The sequence below is a fragment of the Amblyraja radiata genome, chromosome 13 (assembly GCF_010909765.2).
Source record: "Amblyraja radiata isolate CabotCenter1 chromosome 13, sAmbRad1.1.pri, whole genome shotgun sequence".
Taxonomy (NCBI): Eukaryota; Metazoa; Chordata; class Chondrichthyes; order Rajiformes; family Rajidae; genus Amblyraja; species Amblyraja radiata.
This window is the reverse complement of record NC_045968.1, coordinates 42,623,683-42,647,032: the sequence shown is the minus strand read 5'-3', so window position 1 is coordinate 42,647,032 and position 23,350 is coordinate 42,623,683. Positions and strand designations below refer to the sequence as shown.

At 43.1% G+C, this 23,350-nt stretch overlaps 1 protein-coding gene across 4 annotated transcripts in view; it reads right to left on the bottom strand.

Annotated features, from left to right (window-relative positions):
* LOC116979939 (phospholipid scramblase 1-like) overlaps nt 1-23,350 on the bottom strand; it is a 69,331-nt gene that overhangs the window by 8,335 nt on the left and 37,646 nt on the right. For 3 of the 4 annotated variants that reach the window (XM_033031889.1, XM_033031891.1, XM_033031890.1), the window contains exons 4-6: nt 17,005-17,047; nt 10,555-10,775; nt 7,156-7,314 (exon numbers count right to left, since the gene is read on the bottom strand). In XM_033031889.1, coding sequence (XP_032887780.1) covers nt 7,156-7,314; nt 10,555-10,775; nt 17,005-17,047 — 423 coding nt within the window. The remainder of the gene's footprint in view (nt 1-7,155; nt 7,315-10,554; nt 10,776-17,004; nt 17,048-23,350) is intronic. The other variant, XM_033031892.1, reaches the window with a different exon arrangement.

Below are 23,350 nucleotides of genomic sequence, written 5' to 3'. Positions count from 1 at the left end.
TTACTAAAGTCCATATAGACAACATCCACTGCTTTACCCTCGTCAATTTCCCTAGTAACCTCTTCAGAAAATTCAAGAAGATTAGTCAAACATGACCTTCCAGGCACAAATCCATGTTGACTGTTCCTAATCAGACCCTGTTTATCCAGATGCTTATATATATTATCTCTAAGTATCTTTTCCATTAATTTGCCCACCACTGAAGTCAACTAACAGGTCTATAATTGCTAGGTTTACTCTTAGAACCCTTTTTAAACAATGGAACAACATGCGCAGTACGCAAATCCTCGGGGACTATTCCCGTTTCTAATGACATTTGAAATATTTCTGTCATAGCCCCGGCTATTTCTACACTAACTTCCCTCAATGTCCTAGGGAATATCCTGTCAGGACCTGGAGACTTATCCACTTTTATATTTTTCAAAAGTGTCAGTACTTCTTTTACTTTGAAACTCATAGTATCCATAACTACTCTACTCGTTTCCCTTACCTCACATAATTCAATATCCTTCTCCTTGGTGAATACCGAAGAAAAGAAATTGTTCAATATCTCCCCCATCTCTTTTGGCTCTGCAGATAGCTGCCCACTCTGTTTCTCCAATGGACCAATTTTATCCCTCGTTATCCTTTTGCTATTAATATAGCTGTAGAAACCCTTTGGATTTACTTTCACCTTACTTGCCAAAGCAACCTCATATCTTCTTTTAGCTTTTCTAATTTCTTTCTTAAGATTCTTTTTACATTCCTTATACTCCACAAGCACCTCATTTAGTTCATGCTGCCTATAATTATTGTAGATCTCCCTCTTTTTCCGAACAAGATGTCCAATTTCCCTTGAAAACCAGGGCTCTTTCCAATTTTTACCGTTTCCTTTCAACCGAACAGGAACATAAAGATTCTGTACTCTTAAAATTTCCCCTTTAAATGTCCACCACTTCTCTTCTACATCTTTCCCATGAAACAAAATGTCCCAGTCCACTCCTTTTAAATCATCTCGCATCTCATCAAAGTTAGCCTTTCTCCAATCAAAAATCTCAACCCTAGGTCCAGTTCCAAGTCTAGATTGCATTCTAGAATTGAGCATGTCAAAAGTGAAGGACTGGATGACATAGCTTTAAAATGAGAGGGGCAAAGTTGAATGCAGGTGTACAGGGCCAGCGGTGGGGGCCAGGGAGATGCTGCCAGGGGTGATGGTGGACGCAGTTGCGATAGAGGTATTTAAGAGACTTTTAGATAGGTACATGGATCTTAGCTATAAGGAGAGGTTGAACAAACTTGGATTGTTATCTCTGGAGCGCCAGAGGCCAAGAGGATGTTTGATAAAAGTATATAAAATTCCGAGAAGCATAGATAGGACAGAAAGGCAGAACTTTTTTCCCTAGAGTGACAATATCAAAGACCAGAGAGCAGAGCTTTAAGGTGAGAGGGGCAAAGTTTAAATGAAATTTGTGGGTCAAGTCTTTGTTTACGCAGAGAGTAATGGGTGCCTGAAACATGCTGCCAAGCATGGTGGTAAAGGCAGATAAAATAGTAAGATTAAACGAGAACTTACCAGTTTGAAGTTTGATCTGTATTTTATGAGGAGGAACGTTGAGGGAATACGTGAAGAACCCGCTTCCAACGCATGCGTGTCATTCTTCAAAGCAGCGGTGTGAGGTCACAGAAACTATAATGACCTAACATAGTAAGATTATCAAAGAGATACCAGTTTTGATATGATCATAGGAGGGTGGGAGCGGAGGGCACGTATTCCCTCAACGTTCCTCCTCATAAAATACAGATCAAACTTCAAACTGGTAAGTTCTCGTTTAATCTTACTATTTTACTTCGGAGTCACGTGAGTGACTACGTGAAGATTTCAAAGCTCTGTGACCTCATGCCGTGGAACGAGTCCATGCTTCACAACTGCCTTGGGTATCGGGAGAGAGTATCATTAGCAATTTTAGACACACTTATACAAAGACTTGTGTGATATAACGAGAAAATACATTTATTAATTGAAATCATAGCCCTGTAACCCTTCGGGCAAATTATAATATTGAACGTAAAATGCTTTCCGAAAATGATGATGGCTCCAAAACTGGTTTATTATAAAACCTTTGGAAAGTCCTTTCGGATGACCATCCTGCTATTCTGAGGATTTGGTCCGTGGGTACCTCAGAATTTTTGCTGCGGATGTTGCTGCAGCCCTGGTGGAATGAGATTTAAAACCATTAGTGTCTATTCCTGCCATCTTTAGGACACATTTGAGCCACCTTGAGATAGTTTGGGTCGTGACCCTTTTGTGCGGTTTCTTGTAAGAGAATTAACAAAGCCATTTCCTGACCTCGAATGCTCTTAGTATATTCCATGTATAATTGGATATGTCTTGCTATACACAGACGTTCGTCATATGGATATGCCATAAATTCAATCACTTGACCCGATGAACCTGGTCTGTTTGTTTTATTAACTCATGTATGACAAACACCAGTTTCTCTCGTGAGATGATCAAGGAGTCCAGGCTCAGTTTGCTTAATGACTGGACTCGTTGTGCAGTAACTAACGCCATGAGCATAACCATCTTCATGGTCAGTTTCTGCAGTGATAATGCTGTTTATGGGCGACCAGCTCCTCAGCATGTTTAAAACGACACCCACATCCCAGATTTTGGAGTACCTGGTTTTAGGGGGATTTGCATTGAATATGCCCCTCATAAGTTTTGTTACCAGGGGGTGCGTTCCCTCCATGTGCCGCTCCATTCCTTGTGATAGGTAATTGGAGAGTGCACTTCTGGCACTATTGATGGCACTGTAGCCCAATCGTTTATCATAATGGAGGTTTGTTAAGAATTCCAATACGGCCGGAATGTTCTTGGCCCTTTGGTCTAGGTTGTTGTCAAAGCAGTATATGCCCCATTTCTTGATGTGTCCGAGGTACTGCTTCCGTGTTGACAGTCTTTGTGCGGATGTGATGAGATTCATCGTCCTGTCTGACAGCCCCATGCCGTGTAGTGGGTCTTTCAGACTCTACAAATCAACAAATCCATAGTCTTATGGCATGGGTGACTGCCCCCCCCTCCAGTTACTGGATGAATTAATAATTTCGGGCTATGTCCAATAATGGAACATGGTTCTAACACCATCCCCTGTATGACCGAATACCACGGTTGAGTAGGCCAATCGGGTACTATGAGAATCCCAGATGCCGAATATTGTTGAATTTTCCTTTGTACCCGATTGATGAGGCAGAATGGGGGAAAAGCATAAAAAACGCAATTTCCCCCAATGCAGTGAGAAAGCATCTGTAGCTTCTGCCCCAGGGTCTGGTTCCCAGGACACATACCTTGGTAATTGGTGATTCAACCTGGACGCAAAAATATCAATATCTGGTCTACCATATTTTGCTGTAATTTCAGCAAATACATTTTTATTTAACATCCATTCCGTGTTTTCATTAAATTTGCGTGACCTGGTGTCTGCCACTGAATTTAGCTTACCTGGTAGGTATGTTGCCGATATCCAAATGTTTCTTTGGATACACCATTTTGTAATACCATAGACGAGTTGTCAATAATGATGGGGTTGGAGCAATACCTAATGCTATGTTCCCACCACTGTAGTTCAATTATAGCTTCCGTAGGCAGCTCCATAGGTCTATCAAAATGACCTTTGTTAAATTTGAGTGCTCTAATTTTTGCTCTTTGCAAATTTTGATAATGTAATGGCCCAAAATGTGTGGCCGGGAATGTAGCCACAATCTTCCCAATTATCCGGCCTACCCGTCTAATGGAGGGTCTGTTGGTGTTAAGAAGCTCGCTGCAATCCTCCTGTAGGGCTGCGGCTTTATTTATTGGTAAAGTTACTAACATATTGACCGTGTTAATGGTGAATCCTAGATAATCCATATTCGTTTCTGGTATCAATTTACACTTAACTACCGTCTGTGTCCCCGCTGATGGGTACTGTATAGTATGCATCTTTTAAGTCAATGCTTGTCATATAGAAACCAGCTGATACTAATTCTTTAGCAGTGATAAAGGTATCCATCTTAAAATGAACATATTGAACGAATGTGTTTAGGGTTGAAAGGTCAATGATAATCCTGCAACCCCCATCTTTTTTATTTTTAATAAATATGTTTGATACAAATTTTAATTGTTCATGAGTAGTATGCTCAATCACACCTTTTGTATACAATCGTTGTAGCTCCATGTGGGCTTTAGATTGTTCGGTTTTTGTAAGGACGAAATGCCTTTCTGGTGTATGTTGTACTGGGGGGTTATTGGGATGAGTAAATTCTATCAGATAACCCTGAATACTGCTTAGAACATACGAGTCTGTAGTGATTTTACACCATTCGTCACTGTAGTATTGCAACCTCCCTCCCACCGTCGTGGGTCCCTTTTTTACAAAAGAACCACACCCACCTACCTCCATGGTTACTGGTGGTTGTATTATTTTCTTTGTTTTTTGAAAAAAGGGGGTTTTGTTTTTATTCGTGTTCGTGGTTGTACTGGAGGTTTAGGCTTCCGCATCTTCCAGGGTGGCCGTCCCTGGCCATACCCTAAAAGAAGGCTGCTGCGGGTTATATTGGGTTCTGGCACTGCCACTGATATAAGCCACACTTTTCGGTCTTCCATGTGGCTGGTACCGTGATCCAAAATAAGCCTTTGCGCTGGTTTTGATGAGCCCCAGTGTCTTGGCTTCCCCAAACAAAAGGGTTGGGGTTTTAACGGCTCTTTGTTTGCAAATTGTTGCATATTTAGGATCCAGTGCTGGCTGAATAGCCGCCCTCCGCATGCTATTCAGCTCATATTGTACATTACAGAACAGGGCTAGTGCGTCTTGGTGGCCTTTAGTTTGCTCTGTTTTGTCCAGGGTGCGGATGTAAGCTGTGATCCCTGCCGTAAGCCCCTTTAAGGCTTTCTGGATTTTGAGATCATGGTTCCTGATGTCCTTCCCCATATGCTTCCAAATGCATTGGTTGACACTGGGGATTTGTAATGCATCACAGTTACCAGGTGGCAGATGTCTGGCCAGTGTCTCTGTGAATATTTGTTGTTGGAGTTGATGGCCAGACATGTAGTTAATACTGGCTGCCATCCTGGAATCCAAGTCTGCCCCTGTTTGACTTGGTTTGAAGTAATCAGCCACCATGTCCAGCAGTGTATGTTTTTCTGCAGATTCAGGATCATGGGAAGCTGTGTGATCAGGGTCTGGCCCATCAGGGTCCTGCCCACTCTCCTCCGAAGAGGTCGAGATTTCAGGGGGTCCCACACGGGGTACCCATATGGGGCTTGTCTGCCCACTGTGGCTAGTCTCCACATTCATGGGACTGCCACTGTGAAGGAGCTCCTCCAGCAGCTCCTTTAGACGGTCTCTGTTGAGCTGCACTTGCTATTTTTTGCTGCTCCCATTCCTGCAGCCTTTCAGCAGTGTGCTCTGTAGCCCCGCTGTTCCCGTCCCCGGTACTCACGGGTGCTGGTTTGCGGGCTTTCCTCGTCCCGCCGCTGGCCACACCGGTCCTGACTGTCGGTCCAGGTTTGTTCCCGGTCAGCTGTTTCTCCTGGCTGCTCCGTATGCAGCCACTTATAGCGGGTTTGTTCCGTCTGCCGCACCCGTTCAGCCCTGGTCCGATATTGATACGGGCTGGTCGCCCGCTGCTGCTCCAAGTCGGGCTCTTCTAGATGGTGCGTTTTCGTTTGAACTTTGCCTCCCGGCCGGTGAGTAAGTTTCGTCGGTGCCAGAATGATTTCTGGCACAGCTGATTCCTCTACCGAGGCCTCTAGAGCCGACGGCTGCTGTCTCTGCCGTTCATCCACGTTTACAACGCGTTTCTCGGGCAGCTTTTTTGCAGACCGCTTCCTTTTCACTCTGTCCATTTTTCTGTGAATAAAAATGCAGAGTCCTTACCTGCCTTTTGCTGGACCTTTTTTCCTTCTCCCGTTACTGGGGGACGTCCTCCACCCTTCTGTTGACTCGTGCAATGCGTGTAGCGATATGACACGCATGCGTTGGAAGCGGGTTCTTCACGTAGTCACTCACGTGACTCCGAAGTAAAATAGAGGAATTTAAGAGGCTTTTAGATAGGCACATGGATATACAGGGAAGGGAGGTGTTTGGATCATGTGCAGACAGAGGTGTTTAGTTTAACCTGGCATCATGTTTGGCACATACAGTGTGGGACGAAGGGCCTGCTCCAGTGGCTGTGCTATTTAATGTTCTATGTTCTATGTTCAGGATCCATAGAATCACAGTTCTGAACTTGGTGTTAGGGAATAAATGTGGACATCTGGACAAGTGGTGCATTTTTGCCATGCTCGCAATCATGATTCAATTAGATTAGTGGAGGAAAACGAGTCACCGCATTCTCAACTGGTTTGAGATTTGGTTTGACAAAAGGGAACTGGAAAGATCAGGGCGGCATGGTGACACAGCGATAGAGTTGATGCCTCACGAAGCCAGAGACCCCGGTTTGACCCCGACTACAAATACAGATGCTGTCTGTCTGCAGTTTGTATGTTCTTCCTGTGTCTGCGTGGATTTGAATATTGGTATGAAAGTTGATTTCTCCAATTTCTCCCACCCCCTTCCCAGTTCTCCAACCAGTCTTACCATCTCCGACTGTTTACTTTGTTGTTACCTTCTCCCAGCTAACAATTATCTATTCTACATTTTCCTTGATGACCATTCCCTTTACCCTTTCACACCTTACACTTCCTTATCTCTGTATCTCCCTCCCCCCTGATGTCAGTCTGAAGAAGGGTCTGTACCCAAAACGTTATCCATTCCTTCTCTCCAGAGATGCTGCCTCTCCTGTTGAGTAACTCCAGCGTTTTGTGTCTATCTTAGGTTTTAACCAGCATCTGCAGTTCCTTCATACTCCCATTCATCTAATTGGAGGCCATTGAGCTATCTTTAATCGGACTTTATCGGACTTCAATGTTATACCTTGCAGTAAATGTTGTGCCCTTGGTCCTTTATCTGAACACTGTGGACGGCTTGATTGTAATCATGTAATCTCTGACTGGATAGCACGCAAACAAAAGCTTATCACTGTATCTCAGTACACGTGACAATAGTGAACTAAACTAGTGTCACCAATATGTGATATGTAAACAGATATGTGGACAGTGTTGGAGTGGTGAGGTAGGCACAAAGAAAAGACTGGTACCTGGAAATCAACATCACCACATCCGCATACACAGCATGGACCTCCAATCTTCAAAACAGGCTCTCTCTTCTCATTCTGAACTGTAAATTTTGGCAGGCATGGGTGCCATGTTTGAATGACATATCCAATAGGTTGGCCAGGAGGTGCCATCACTTCGATCTGTGGAGAAAATGTGGTGTTAAACATATTGTGGTCCGTTAAACATATTGTGGTCAGTGCACCAAGCACTGGGGAAGCAAATCACTTCACCAAGTCTGGTAGTAGGACCTTTACAAAAAACAGGCTTCAGTTCTGAGTGATGTTGCCTCTTTGCATGTGAACAACAACACGAAAGGGGAGAGAGCAAAAGGAAGCAAACCATAAAAAGAAAATTTAGAAAGGAAACTGTAATCCTACCCCAACAAAGTATAACTACAGACCACCTTCAGACTTTCAGACTTTCGAGATACAGCGCTGAGACAGGCCGTCCGGCCCACAGAGTCCCTGCTGACCACCGATCGCCCGGTACATTAGCACTATTCCACACACTAGGGACAATTTACACTTTGCAGAAGCCAATTAACCTACAAAACTGCCCACCTTTGGAATGTGGGAGGAAACTGAAGCACCTGGTGAAAACCCAAGCGGTCACATGGAGAACGCACAAACTCTGTACAAACAGCACCTATAGTCAGGATCGATCCCGGGTCTCTGATGCTATATTGTCTCTTGCATTACCATGGGCTTGTTTTGCTAACTGTATACTTTTGCACAATTGTACTGGTGTACCATCAATCACCCGTTCACACTAGTTGTACTGTATGTCAAACCACTTTCACATCCACACCCTACGTGTGGGGGGCCGGGGGGGGGTATTTACAGCGGCTAATTAACCAACAAACCTGCACGCCTTTGGGAAGTGGGAGGAAACCAGAGAACTCGGAGGAAGAAGATTGGACTTTATTGCATTCCATCACAGAAGAGGAACGTGGGGAATCCGCTGTGGTGGATGTTTATGTTAACTTTTATGTAGTTGTGTGTCTTGTTGCTTTTTTTAGTATGGCTGTATGGTAATTCAAATTTCACACGTGACAATAGACTGACCTTGAACCTTGAAACCCACACAGTCACAGGAACAACAGGAAGTAAACTCAGGATCGAAGCAAAGGTTTGCAGTATATATTTTCTTTTTACTGTCTTGTAAAATTTCTCTGTGATTTATATATAATTCCTGTTTTAATATTTTGTTTGATTCTACATGCTTGAGATGATGCTGCCAGCAAGACTTTCATTGCAATCGTAACTCACCATACACGTGCATATGATAATAAACTCGCTAAATGTAATGGGCTTGAAAAGGGGCGACTGTGGCCTCACAGTGCCAGACTCAGACTGAGTTCTCTCTGTGGAGTTTGCACGTTCCCCTGTGATCACATTGCTTTCCTCATGTGCTCTGGTTTCCTCCCACATGCCAACTAGTGCATGTTAGCAGAAGAGAGAGAGAGAGAGAGAGAGAGAGAGAGAGAGAGAGAGAGAGAGAGAGAGAGAGAGAGAGAGAGAGAGAGAGATAGAGAGGAGAGAGAGAGAGAGATATCGAGAGAAGAGAGAGAGTCGAGCTCATATCTCTCGCTCGCTCTCTCTAGCTCGCCGCTCGCTAGCTCTCGATCTCTCTCTCTCTCTCTCCATTCCTTCCTCTCTCTCTCTCATCTCTCTCTCTTCTCCCTCTCTCCTCCCTTCTCTTTGCCCTCTCTCTTCCTGCTCTCTTTCTCTCTCCTCTCTCTCTCTCTCCCTCTCTCGTCTCTCTCTCTCTCCTCTCTCTACTTTTCGCTCTTGACCATAGAAATAAAGGAGAGAAAGAGGTATCCAGTTAAACTCTGACTGGCCCCAGATCAATACTGACCCCCAAGCACCAGTTAGAGTGAACCAAATTATCAAACAATGTAAAGAAACGTACTTGGAACATTGGGATAAAGAAACCAAAAGCCAAAGCAGATTAGAATGTTACCATTCCCTAAAAAGAGACTATAAATTGGCAGACTATCTCTCAACTGTTAGAGACATAAAGCAGAGACAGACCCTCACCAAATACAGGTTAAGTGACCACTATTTGGCAGTTGAAAAAGGAAGACAGAAGCGATTCTGGCAACCAAGAGAAAACAGAATATGCAGCCACTGTTTGACAGATGAGGTTGAAACAGAGGTGCACTTCCTCCTAAAATGCAGAAAATTTGACAAAACAAGGAAAGCATACTTTGACAAACTCAGTGTGGCAACCCCTGATTTTAAAGAACTAGATGATACATCAAAACTAAGAATAATCCTTGGCGAAGGAAATACGGCACATCTTGGTGCACAATACGTAACAGCATGCCATAACCTGAGAGACGGTGAATGACCAACATGCACATATGTACGCACACACTAATCGACATTAACTAACACTAAGAAATTAATATTGAATTGCTAAACTTGCTATTGTGTTGTACTGCTTACAGCTACAAGAATGTGTAGCAATCAATAAAGGGCTATAGGCCTATTGCAAGTTTATGTACAGGGACATATCTATCCATGCACTGTATATTGTATTTATACTTATGCATTTCAAATATGTATGTCATATTTTATACTTTGGCAATATAACAATGATTTTTTATCATGCCAATAAAGTTTTAAAATTGAATTGAAATTGAATTGAGAGAGCAATAGAGAAAAAAAACAAGAGAGAGAGAGAGAGAGAGAGAGAGAGAGAGAGAGAGAGAGAGAGAGAGAGAGAGAGAGAGAGAGAGAGAGAGAGAGAGAGAAAGAGAGAGAGAGAGAGAGAGAGAGAGCAAGAACAAAGGGGAAAAAGAGGGAAAGAGATACAGAGAAAGGAAGAAAGATAGAAAAAAGAAAAAAAAGATGGAATATGTGATGAGAGTGTGGAAGAGATAAAATCAAGGCAGTGTTAACAATCAATAAAGGACCAAGATATTTTATTTAATATCCTTCATCGGATATGAATGTAATGTGGAAGATGGCCATTTATTCTGCATCCCCCAGTTGCTCTTTATCTGGGTTGTTGAGCAATTAAGAACAAACCACATTGTGGGTGAGGAGTCACCAGATCAGGTAAAGATTTTTTGTTGCCACATTTAGTGAATCACAGCATTTTGACAGCAGATCATTCAATGCTGCTATTATAGATTTGTTATTTTTATCCCACTTTAGGGTTTTGCCAAAAGTGGTGGAGAAAACCCGTCAAACAGAATACCAGGAAGTATAAAGAGGTGTTGAAGTAGACGGAGATCAAGAATTGAAAGTTTTTATAATTTAGTGCTGCTTATGTATAAGGCCCTGCAAGATTAACTGCTGTAAAGATGTTCAATAATCTTACAGAACCAGCAGATGTAATGTGTTCCTCAACCAAAACGAGACACTAACCTCTTGCAAACAGCATGGGCAGCAACAACCAGCACACCTCAAGGGCCGGTACAGACTCATGATCTCTTGTCCAAAGGTGTTAACAATCTTCATGTCAAAGGGGCGCATATTTCCACAGAAATTCCGAGTGCAGCAATCATTCTCCTCAGCGGCAAAGAAGATCTGTTGACCAAGGCTGTTCTTAATTTGAAATTTGTTGTTGGTCTCAAATCCAGTTAAGGCTGAAGTCAATGGTGGTGGGGAGATGGGAAACAATGGCTATTTAGTTAAATAAAATACGTCAGTGAAGAACACAAGTAAAAACATTAGCTCTTCCCCAGTGCAGTATCTACTCAAGAACGATCACAAGATGCATCATGTATCACCTCCAGTTTAAATTCCATTTTGAATATTTTGGAGGACCAAGAAACCAAGAACCAAGATGTAATGGAGGATAGACATAAAAGACTGTGGATGCAGGTACTGTATCTAGAGCAGAAACAAACTATTGCATGAACTCAGTTAGCTGAGCAGTATCTGTGGTTTGCGGGTGGGTAAGAAGGGTGAGGATTTGTCGACCCCTTGGGCCGAGACCCTGCATCAAGAATGTGAGCAGAGTGGGTGATGGTCAGTGTAAAGAGGAGAGGGAGGGGGGGTGAGACAGAGGATAGTTGGTGGACACAAGGAACTGCAGCTGGTATCTTGCCTAGATCACAAAATGCTTGAGGAATTCAGCGGATCAGGCAGCATCTCTGGAGGACATGGATAGGTGACGTTTTGGGTCAGGACCTTATTTCAGCTCGCCTGGCAGCTCACTCCATCTACCCACCACCCTCTGAGTGAAAGAGGAACAGATGCTGGTGTGAGATGAGAAGAAATGAGTTCCCCCAGAAATCATTACAAGATTAGAATTTCAGGCAATCACATGACACAGAGCATAAATTCTTCAGACTTTGTGTCTAGCTTCGGTGCAAACCAGCACCTGTAGTAGCTTTCTAACCCCGAGTTACTCCAGCACTTTGTGCCTATCTTCGGTATAAATCAGCATCTGCAGTTCCTTTCTAACCCATCCCTTTTCTCCAGAGATGCTGCCTGACCTGCTGAGTTACTCCAGCATTTTGTGTCTATCTTCAGTATAAACCAACATCTGCAGTTCATTTTTACACACTTCAATGTATTTTCGGATTTGATTGGATCGCTTGCAAATCAAAGCATTTTGTTACACGTGACAATAATAAACCTAAATCAAAAATTCAACCCCCCAGAGTTTGTGCAGATACAGCATATTTTGACTTATTGAGGAAGCTTATTCAGAACAGCCGTTTGCAGGTCCGGGTTCTCTAATAAAATGTCTCTTCAGTGCAGCTCCAGGCGTGCGCCAGGCTGACAGCCTGTTACCAGGGTAAGGCTTGCTGATTCCCCTGGTCTTTGTGATCACAGCCAGCCGTCCAAAGTACCACTGCAAGTGGCACTCCTGCTGGTCAGACCAACCAGAGCATAACAACATCCAAACCGTGCGGGTGAAAGTGCCAAAGTAATCTGCAGAAGGAATTAATATAAGCTTGCAACACAAGCACTGTGAACAGGCAGTAAAATAGCAGCTACGAGTCATGGGAATTTACTGCCTATCCTATTGAGAATTTAACAGCTTGAAAATGACAATTCACTTCTCCTCACACACAAATTGGGGAAACAGCACCTCATATTTTGCTTGGGCAGTTTACAACCCAGCGGTATGAATATTGATTTCTCTAATTTTGTGCAACACTTGCATTCCCTCTCTGTACATCCCTCCCCCACCCCAGTCGACTTGTCAGTTTCATAGTTCTATCTCTTCTTTGTCCTTGAGACACTTGAAAGGCGCCCATAAATAACATTTATTATTATTATCTCTTCGTTATCACCAAAGATCTCTAAGATCTTTGGTTCTCACCTCTTCCACAGCCAACAATGAACCATTGCAGGCTCCTCCTTTCCTTGGTCATTGGTGCCGGCTCTAGTTTGTTTTGTACGTTTTCATACCTCTAGTTTTCCTCTTCCCTGACTCTCAGTCTGAAGTCGGGTCTCGACCTGAAACGTCAGCAATTCCTTTTCTCCAGAGATACTGGCTGATCCGCTGAGTTACTCCAGCAGTTTGTGTCTACCTCATGAAGGATTGTGTATGCAGATTCCAAAGTGTTGTATTTAAATCTAAAGATTGCTGCTGATGTCGCCACGTGCTTGCATTTCTTCTAGATTTTAAGCTAAGCCCTCATCAATATATTCGCCTACAATATCCACCCCCCAACTCCCTGTAGGGAATTGGAACATAAAGGCATGATAAACAATGGAGGAAAGGATCACCATAGTTAGATAGTTTAGTTTAGTTAAGTATTGTCATGTGTACTGAGGTAGAGTGAAAAGCTTTTGTTTGCATGCTATCTAGTCAGCAAAAATACTATACATGATGATGACAATCAATCTGTCCACAGTGTACAGATATGGAATAAAGGTCATAACATTTAGTACAAGATACAAGTTCAGTAAAGTCTGATTAAATATAGTTCGAAGGTCTTTGATGAAGTAGACTGCTCTCTAGTTGTTAAGAGGATGGCTCAGTTGCCTGATAGCAATAGTACAGGGAGTTGATGTTGCAATCAGACCATTCACAATCTTATTCAATGGTAAAGCAGGCTTGATGGGCTGATTAGCCTTCTTGCTCAGAATTCATTTGTGGGGCTGTTTGTATATTTAAGCACTGGGAGTTCTGCCTTGCAGATCCAGAATCCTCAATTTGTCTTCCTTATTTCCTGGGGTCAGAACCTTTCATATAATTATGTATCTATGAGTGGAATCTAGGTACAATTTAAGATTAAAATCAGATCAAGAGAGGGGGTACAATTTTTACAGAAGCAACAGAGCCAAGGGCAGAGTGGATGGTAAACTAGCCAAAGATCAGCAACTGAGATTTATAGCTGTTCTTTACGCTGGAGGATGGTAAACAGTTGTGGTTCTCCAAGCTTAATGCTGGGGCACCAGCTATCTGATAAATATTAATACTTAGACGTGCACGCAAGGTATAAATTCTAATTTTGCAGACGGCATGGAGACTGGAAGTGCGGTAAGTAGTGAGGAGGATGTTAATAGACTGCAAGAAGATATAGATGTTTGAAGAAGGGACCCGATCCAAAACATCGCCTATCCCTTCACTCCACCTCTATAGGACTTTGGACACGCCAAGTTATTGGGAGTATTTGGGGTATTGCATGCAGTTCTTTTCACCCCGTTACAGTAAAGATATGGAGGCTTTATAAAGGGTGCAAAGGAGGTTTACCAGAATTCTGCCTGGATTAGAGGGCTTCGGTTGAGGAAGAGGTTGGATAGACTTGGATTGTTTTCTCAAGAACATCTTAAATTGAAGGGAGACTGGATAGAAGTATATACAATGATGAGAGGTATCAATAGGGTAGACAGTTAGAACCTTTTTCCCAAGGTGGAAATGTCCAACACGAGATGGCACAGCTATATGGTGAGAGGAAGAAAGTTGAATGCAGATGTGTGGGTCTTGATTTTTACACAGTGACTAGTGGGGGCCTGGTACGCATTGCCAGGCTTGGTGGTGGAGGCAGTTACGATGCTGGCATTTAAGAGGGTTTTAGATAGGCATATGGAAATGTAGGGAATAGAGGAGTATGGATCACGTATAGGCAGATGATATTAGTTTGACTAAGCAGCATGTAGAGCACAAAATTGTGGGCCAACGGGCCTGTTTCTGTGGTGTACAGTTCTATATTCTATGTTCCACAGATGCAGCCTGACCCATTCAGTTCCTCTAGCACTTTGTGTTTGGCTCCAGATTCCAGCATCTGCAGTTTCTTGTGACCACAATATACAAAGCATGGCTGGAATGTTTGGCAAATGGCAGTTAAGATTGCATTGCAAGCAGCTATAAAATAATACACATTAGTGGAAATAATTAGAGATGATATAGACCATACAATATATATGTACAGCAACTGAAGGACCTGGGGTCCTTGGGAATAGGATGGCATAATGAGAGAGCAGTTAATAAACATGTGATCAGAGATTTTACAAAATAAATAAAAATTGCAGGCAGATCTTTCTAAAGCACTTGTTAGGCATTACTGAAACAGTAAGTCCAGTTCTGACCCCCGCATGTGTGGAAAGGGTGCAGAAAGAATTTCTTGTATGGTTTTACAGATGAAGGGTTTCAGCCATAAGGATTTACTCAAGAAGCTGAAATTATTCTCCAGCAGCGAGAGCTGAAAAGATTTGAGTGCAATATCATGATCAGTTTGAAGCATGAGGAATGAGAACAGGAGTAGGTCAATAATGGTCTGTGTAGGAAGGAACTGCAGATACTGGTTTAAACCAAACATAGAGACATCAGACTGCCTGCCCCTGCTGAGTTACTCCAGTACGAGTTACTGCAGTCTACCTTAGGTCAATAGTCTTCTCTGCTGTTCACTAATATCATGACATATCCAATTTAAACGGAATAAATGCTTGCATTGATGATGGTTCAATGATTGGTGGTGGGCATAGACATTAAAATATGGGCAAAAGATGCAGGAAGCCATAGGAGGAAAAATCTCTTTAACCCAGTGAGTGGTTATGATCTGGAATTTGCAGATTGTCGAGTGGTGGAAACACAAAAAATCGATGAATGTTTTGAAAGGGCTGCGTGGTGGCGCAGCGGTAGAGTTGCTGCATTACAGCGCCAGAGATCCAGGTTCCATCCTGACTATGAGCATTGTCTGTACAGTGTTTATACATCCCCTCGTGACCACGTGGATTTTCTCCGGGTTCACCAGTTTCCTCCCACACCCCAAGACGTGTAGGCTTGTAGATTAAATGATTCTGTAAATTTTCCTTAGTGTGCAGGATAGAGCTAGTGTATGGATGATCATTGGTCGGTGTGGACTGGGTGGGCCGAAGGGCCTGTTTGCACGCTGCATCTCTAAAATTATAAAAACTGAAATGGAACTGGAAGGCTAAGATATTTCAGTGCAGTAGGGAAAGAGCAGGGGGAATAACGTTGCATTGCAATGACAAATGTGGCTTATATATTATTTGGTCTGTATCTCTAAAAATTGCATGACATAGCTACATAAATTACGGCATTGTTAGTGTTGAACAGGGATGAACCTGTTTGCTGTCTTGACGATTGGCACATGAATCACAATGTTTCTCTATCTCTCTCTTTTCTTTTGATTCATAAAATACTTCATTTGTGTTTGAAGGAACTGCAGATGCAGGTTGATACTGAAGATAGACACAAAGTGCTGGACAAAACTCAACGGGCCAGGCATCGTCTCTGGAGAAAAAGAACAGGCGACGGGTCCGAATGCTTCTTCAGGCTGAAAGTGAGGGGGGAGGGGGGTGGACTAGAGGGCAAAGGGCAGAACAAATCATGGCCGGCAACAGATGATCAAGAAAGAGTGGAGCCCATAATGGCTCACTGTTGGCTGAGGAAGAGGTGATAAGGAAAAGGGCTACAGGGATGTGAACAGTGGAACTAGTAGGATAACTAGGGTGGGGGAGTGTGGGGAACGAAGGAAAGCAGACTTCCATCAGCGTCTTCCATTTATCCATCAGCAGCTTTCAGAGTGATATTGATACATTTACAAGTGCCCAGCAAAGACTCGATGGGCCGAATGACATCTATCTATGCCATGTTTAAGAAAGAACTGTGGATGCTGGAAAAATCGAAGGTAGACAAAAATGCTGGAGAAACTCAGCGGGTGAAGCAGCATCTATGGAGCGAAGGAAATAGGCAACGTTTCGGGTCGAGACCCTTCTTCAGACCGTCTGAAGAAGGGTTTCGACCCGAAACATTGCCCATTATGGATCCTTCGCTCCATAGATGCTGCCTCATCTGCTGAGTTTCTCCAGCAGTTTGTCTACCTTCTATCTATGCCATAATCATTCTATAACTCCCTGAGTAATCCTCATAACTAGAAAACCATCCATCGAGGATTGCTATTTATTGCTAATTCTTCTTCATAAAAATACACAAGACCTAAGACAGGCTGGTCGTTCCATCAGTAAAGATTAATGAAGCTTGATCTGTGATAAAGAAAAAAAGAGTGCACTTAAAGTAAATCTTGCACAATGTAATACACTGCTGATTTGAAGATATTCACAATGTGCTGGAGTAACTCAGCGAGTCAGGCAGCATCTCTGGAAAAAGTAATCGGTGACGTTTCAGGTCGAGACCCTTCTTGCTGAAGTTGTGTTCCGACCGAAAATGTCCTGAAGCTGGGTCCTGACCTGAAGCGTCATCTATTCCTTTGCTCCAGAAATGCTGCCTGACCCGTTAATTTACTCTAGCATTTTCTGTCTATCTTCGGTATAAACCAGCATCTGCAGTTCCTTCCTACACATTTAATCTGCTGATTTGTTTGATGTTATTTACCGCAATTATCCAAGATTAGTTTTGCTCCCTGCTTTATACCGATAGCAACCTACCTTCCAACAATTCCACTTGCTGATGAACCAGGAGCTGATCGACCTATGACAGAAACATAGCGTGAATTATCTCAGTTAAACAAATGAGTCACAAGTGTGCGCTATAGAGATGAGGATGAGTGACTTGGCTTCCTCATCATTTTATTTTGACATACAGTGCAAAATAATTTTGATGGGAGTATATTATTATTAAACATCCATATGGAAAGAATTCTGATTAATGCTGCTCTCATACAAATGCTTAATATGATGCACACAATTCATGTCTCTGCTACATGTGTGTTAAAATGTCTGGGAGCAGCACAGCTTTTAACAGATGGATGTCAGTTTTGATTCATGGATTCATAAAACTATATATCAAGGAAGCAGACCCTTCGAGCCAACTCATCCATGCCGACCAAAATGCTTATCTATGCTAATACCATTTGCCTTTGTTCTGCTGATATCATTTTTACTGAGTTTCCACAACGACTGTCTTGCAGAATATTTCAACGCACAATCCTTATCCTATCGACAACAACAAAAAATAATATTTTTTTAAAGTGTCTTTCAGATGGGCAAGCAAGTTGCTGTCTTTACTCTTTATCCATTAGTTTAATTTAGTTTAGGTCAGGGATACAGCATGGAAACAGGCCCTTCGGCACACTGAGTTCACACTGACCATCGATCACCTGTACACTTGTTCGATGTTATCCCAGTCTCACATCCTACCCACTAGGGACAATTTATGGATGGCAATTAACCGACAAGCCTGCACATCTTTGGAATGAAGCACCCAGAGAAAACCCACGTAGTCACAGAGAGAACGTACAAATTCTGCACTGTCAGCACCAGCAGTCGGGATCGAACCCATGGCTCTGGCACTGTGAGGCAGCAGGTCTACCGCTGCGCCACTGTGCCACCCTCAATTTTTCCTGTGATTATAATCATATCTGCATAATCAACAAAAATTATCAACTTCAACAGAGTTAACACAGTTGGACACAACTACACTCTCAGTCAATGGATGTTCATGGCCAGAATAGACTGGCAGCATTGTCTTGCTGTATTCCCAGGAGTACTGTGGATGATACTGATTACCTGCTGATCTTTTGTCTGTTCAGCTGGGTATCTGATACAGAAAGAAATCTAACACGGTGTGAAAACACATTGAAAACACTCTAGTTTAGAATCTAGATACAAGGATGCTGGTTAGTAAACAATAGGCACACAGTGCTGGAGTAACTCAACAGGTTAGGCAGCATCTCTTGGGAACATGGATAGCTGGCGTTTTGGGTCGAGATCCTTCTTCAGACTGATTGTGGGAGGGTGGGGAGAAGATGAAAGCTAATATCTATGTAGACTTAGACATGCATTGTCACCCTATCATTGCTGCCTTACTGCAGAGGCAACAAAACTTAAATTTGAAGCGATATGGGTGCAGATTTATTTTGAAATTTTGCATGAACCAACTGGTTCGTGCAGGTTCACACAAAACATGTCATTGTTGTGACTTGGTTCAACAACAGAAAACAGGCTCTATGACATTTAATAAGCTTATATGTCCTCATCTGGAATGTACCCCATTTAAACTATACCAGTCAGTTGCACAGGTATAAGATAGAACAGTGAAGATCTGCTGAAGTACTGTTTACCCAGGCCATCGGCGATCAAACGTTTTTGTTAGTTGTTGCAGTTATATCACACCTTCAAAGGGGGTTAACTTGTGATAAGTGTTTCACGACACTGGGCCTGTACTCGCTGGAGTTAGAAGGATGAGGGAGGACCTCATTGAAACGTACCGAACAGTGAAAGGCCTGGATAGAGTGGATGTGGAGAAGATGTGTCCATTAGTAGGAGAGTCTAGGACCAGAGGCCATAGCCTCAGAATAAAAGGATGTACCTTTAGAAAGGAGATGAGGAGGGATTTCTTTAGTCAGAGGGTGGTGAATCTTACTAATTCATACACCCATACTAATCAAGAATCTATCAATCTCCACCCTAAAAATATCCATTGACGGCCTCCATAGCTGTCTGTGGCATGAATTTCACAGATTCGTTGAAACTTACTGAATAGAAGATGAGAAGGAATTTCTTTAGTCAGAGGGTGATGAATCTGTGGAATTGAATGGTGGAGAGGACCTGATGGATCAAATGGCCTAATTCTGTTCCTAGAACATATAAACTTATGAAAATTACGCCTCTACAAAATAACTGCATTACCTCAGTCTGGAAATACCCTTCCCTTCCCTCCCCTCCCTTAACTGGACTCCAACCTACTTCACATCTACAACCAACCCCCCCCACCCCCCTCCCCCCGTTCTGGGTACTTTCCTCCCCCTGGCTCACAATCTGCAGCTCTTCAAACCTGTCTCACACCTTCTGCTCTTATCTCTGGCTTTTTTCCAACCATAAGCCTATCAACCCCTCACCCACATCGACCTACTACCTGCCACACTTTGCTCTGCCTCTCTCCCTTAACAGCTCTCTTCTCTTGCCCTACTACAATCAGTTTAAAGAAAGGCCCTGACCCAAATAGTCACCTATTCATATTCTGCCAAGATGCTGCCTGACCTGCTGTGTTACGCCAGCATTTTGAGTCCTTTCATGTATTAGCCAGCACTTGCAGTACTTTGTTTCTACATAGAATCTTAATAATCATTTTTAACTAATAGCAAATACACATTTTAAACTTTCATTTTCAAGGTTTACATTTGCATTTTGTGGGCATACACATAAATTAATCTAATCAAAAAGCATTTCACTCTTATCTTCAATGCATTGGTCACAGAATCAAATAGATCAGCAAATATAATTTTCAATAAATACTGCTGTTATCAAGGCATCCTGCAACATGTGGGAGATCAGGGATATGGTCGGTGTCCCTGGTGACCAAATTTGCAGGAAGTGTGTCCAGCTGCAGCTCCTGGCAGACCGCATTGAACAATTGGAGCTGCGGTTGGATTCATACTGGAGCATCCACGATGCTGAGAAAGTCGTGAATAGCACGTACAGTGAGTTGGCCACACCGCAGGTAAAGGTTAAGCAGACAGAAATGGAACGGGTGGCCACTAGCCAGCGTAGCAGTAGGCAGGTAGTGCAGGAGTCCCCTGCGGTCATCTCCCTCCTAAACAGGTATACCATTTTGGATACTGTTGGGGGAGATGGCTCATCAGGGGAAGGCAGCAGCAGCCAAGTTCATGGCACCATGGGTGAATTTGGGGCACAGGAGGGGAGGAAAAAGAGTGAAAGGGCTATAGTAATAGGGGATTCAATTGTAAGGGGAATAGATAGGCGTTTCTGCGGCCACAAACGAGACTCCTGGATGGTATGTTGCCTCACTGGTGCAAGGGTCAGGGACGTCACTGAACGGCTGCAGAACATTCTGGAGGGGGAGGGTGAACAGCCAGTTGTCGTGGTGCACATTGGCACCAAACATATAGGTTAAAAAACGGGATGAGGTCCCACAAGGTGAATTTAGGGAGCTAGGAGATAAACTTAAAAGTAGGACCTCAAAGGTAATAATCTCTGGATTACGGGTTAGTCAGAGTAGAAATAGGAAGATATTGCAGATGAATACGTGGCTTGAAAAATGGTGCAAGCGGGAGGGATTCAAATTTCTAGGGCATTGGAACCAGTTCTGGGGGAGGTGGGAACAGTACAAACAGGACGGTCTGCACCTGGGCTGGAATGGAACCAATGTCCTTGGGGGAGTGTTTGCTACTGCTGTCGGAGAGGATTTAAAATAATGTGGCAGGGGGATGGGTGCAAGAGCAGAGAGACAGAGGGGTGTAAAATGAGGGTAGAAGCAATAGGTAGCAAGGTGAAAAGTAAAAGTGGCAGGCAGAAAAGTCCAGGGCAAAAATCAAAAAGGGCCACTTTTCAACATAATTGTATAAGGGGTATGAGTGTTGTAAAAACAAGCCTGAAGGCTTTGTGTCTCAATGCAAGGAGCATTCGTAATAAGGTAATAAGTTGAATGTGCAGATAGCTATTAATGACTATGATATAGTTGGGATCACGGAGACATGGCTCCAGGGTGACCAAGGCTGGGAGCTGAACATCCAGGGATATTCAATATTCAGGAGGGATAGACAGAAAGGAAAAGGAGGTGGGGTAGCGTTGCTGGTTAGAGAGGAGATTAACGCAATAGAAAGGAAGGACATTAGCTTGGAGGATGTGGAATCGATATGGGTAGAACTGCGAAACACTAAGGGGCAGAAAACGCTAGTGGGAGTTGTGTACAGGCCACCTAACAGTAGTAGTGGAGTTGGCATCAAACAGGAAATTAGAAATGCGTGCAACAAAGGTAAAACAGTTATAATGGGTGACTTCAATCTACATATAGATTGGGTGAATCAAATTGGCAGGGGTGCTGAGGAAGAGGATTTCTTGGAATGTATGCGGGATAGTTTTCTAAACCAACATGTAGAGGAACCAACGAGAGAGCAGGCTATTCTAGCCTGGGTATTGAGTAATGAGGAAGGGTTAGTTAGCAGTCTTGCTGTGCGTGGCCCCTTGGGCAAGAGTGACCATAATATGGTTGAGTTCTTCATTAGGATGGAGCGTGACATTGTTAATTCAGAAACAAGGGTCCTGAACTTAAAGAAAGGTAACTTTGAGGGTATGAGACGTGAATTGGCCAAGATAGACTGGCAATTGATTCTTAAAGGGTTGACAGTCGTTATGCAATGGAAAGCATTTAAAGACTGCATGGATGAACTACAACAACTGTTCATCCCAGTTTGGCAAAAGAATAAATCAGGGAAGGTAGTGCATCTGTGGATAACAAGGGAAATCAGGGATAGTATCAAAACAAAAGATGAAGCATACAAATTAGCCAGAAAAAGCAGCCTACCAGGGGGCTGGGAAAAATTCAGAGTCCATCAGAGGAGGACAAAGGGCTTAATTAGTAAAGGGAAAATAGATTATGAAAGAAAACTGGCAGGGAACATAAAAACTGACTGCAAAAGTTTTTATAGATATGAAGAGAAAAAGATTAGTTAAAACAAATGTAGGTCCCTTGCAGTCAGAAACAGGTGAATTGATCAGGGGAACAAGGACATGGCAGACCAATTGAATAACTACTTTGGTTCTGTCTTCACTAAGGAAGACATAAATAATCTGCCGGAAATAGCAGGGGACCGGGGGTCAAATGAGATGGAGGAACTGAGTGAAATCCAGGTTAGCCGGGAAGTGGTGTTAGGTAAATTGAATGGATTAAAGGCCGATAAATCCCCAGGGCCAGATAGGCTGCATCCCAGAGTACTTAAGGAAGTAGCCCCAGAAATAGTGGATGCATTAGTGATAATTTTTCAAAACTCTTTAGATTCTGGAGTAGTTCCTGAGGATTGGAGGGTAGCTAATGTAACCCCACTTTTTATAAAGGGAGGGAGAGAGAAAACAGAGAATTACAGACCAATTAGTCTAACATCGGCAGTGGGGAAGATGCTAGTCAGTTATTAAAGATGGGATAGCAGCACATTTGGAAAGTGGTGAATTCATTGGACAAAGTCAGCATGGATTTATGAAAGGTAAATCATGTCTGACGAATCTTATAGAATTTTTTGAGGATGTAACCAGCAGAGTGGATAAGGGAGAACCTGTGGATGTGTTATATCTGGACTTTCAGAAGGCTTTCGACAAGGTCCCACATAAGAGATTAGTATGCAAGCTTAAAGCACACGGTATTGGGGGTTCAGTATTGATGTGGATAGAGAACTGGCTGGCAGACAGGAAGCAAAGAGTAGGAGTAAACGGGTCCTTTTCAGAATGGCAGGCAGTGACTAGTGGGGTACCGCAAAGCTCAGTGCTGGGACCCCAGCTATTTACAATATATATTAATGATCTGGATGAGGGAATTGAATGCAACATCTCCAAATTTGCGGATGACACGAAGCTGGGGGGAAATGTTAGCTGTGAGGAGGATGCTAGGAGGCTGCAAGGTGACTTGGATAGGTTGGGTGAGTGGGCAAATGCATGGCAGATGCAGTATAATGTAGATAAATGTGAGGTTATCCACTTTGGTGGCAAAAACAGGAAAGTAGACTATTATCTGAATGGTGGCCGATTAGGAAAAGAGGTGATGCAACGAGACCAGGGTGTCATGGTACACCAGTCATTGAAAGTAGGCATGCAGGTGCAGCAAGCAGTGAAGAAAGCGAATGGTATGTTAGCATTCATAGCTAAAGGATTTGAGTATAAGAGCAGGGAGGTTCTACTGCAGTTGTACATGGTCTTGGTGAGACCACACCTGGAGTATTGCATACAGTTTTGGTCTCCTAATCTGAGGAAGGACATTCTTGCCATAGAGGGAGTACAGAGAAGGTTCACCAGACTGATTCCTGGGATGTCAGGACTTTCATAT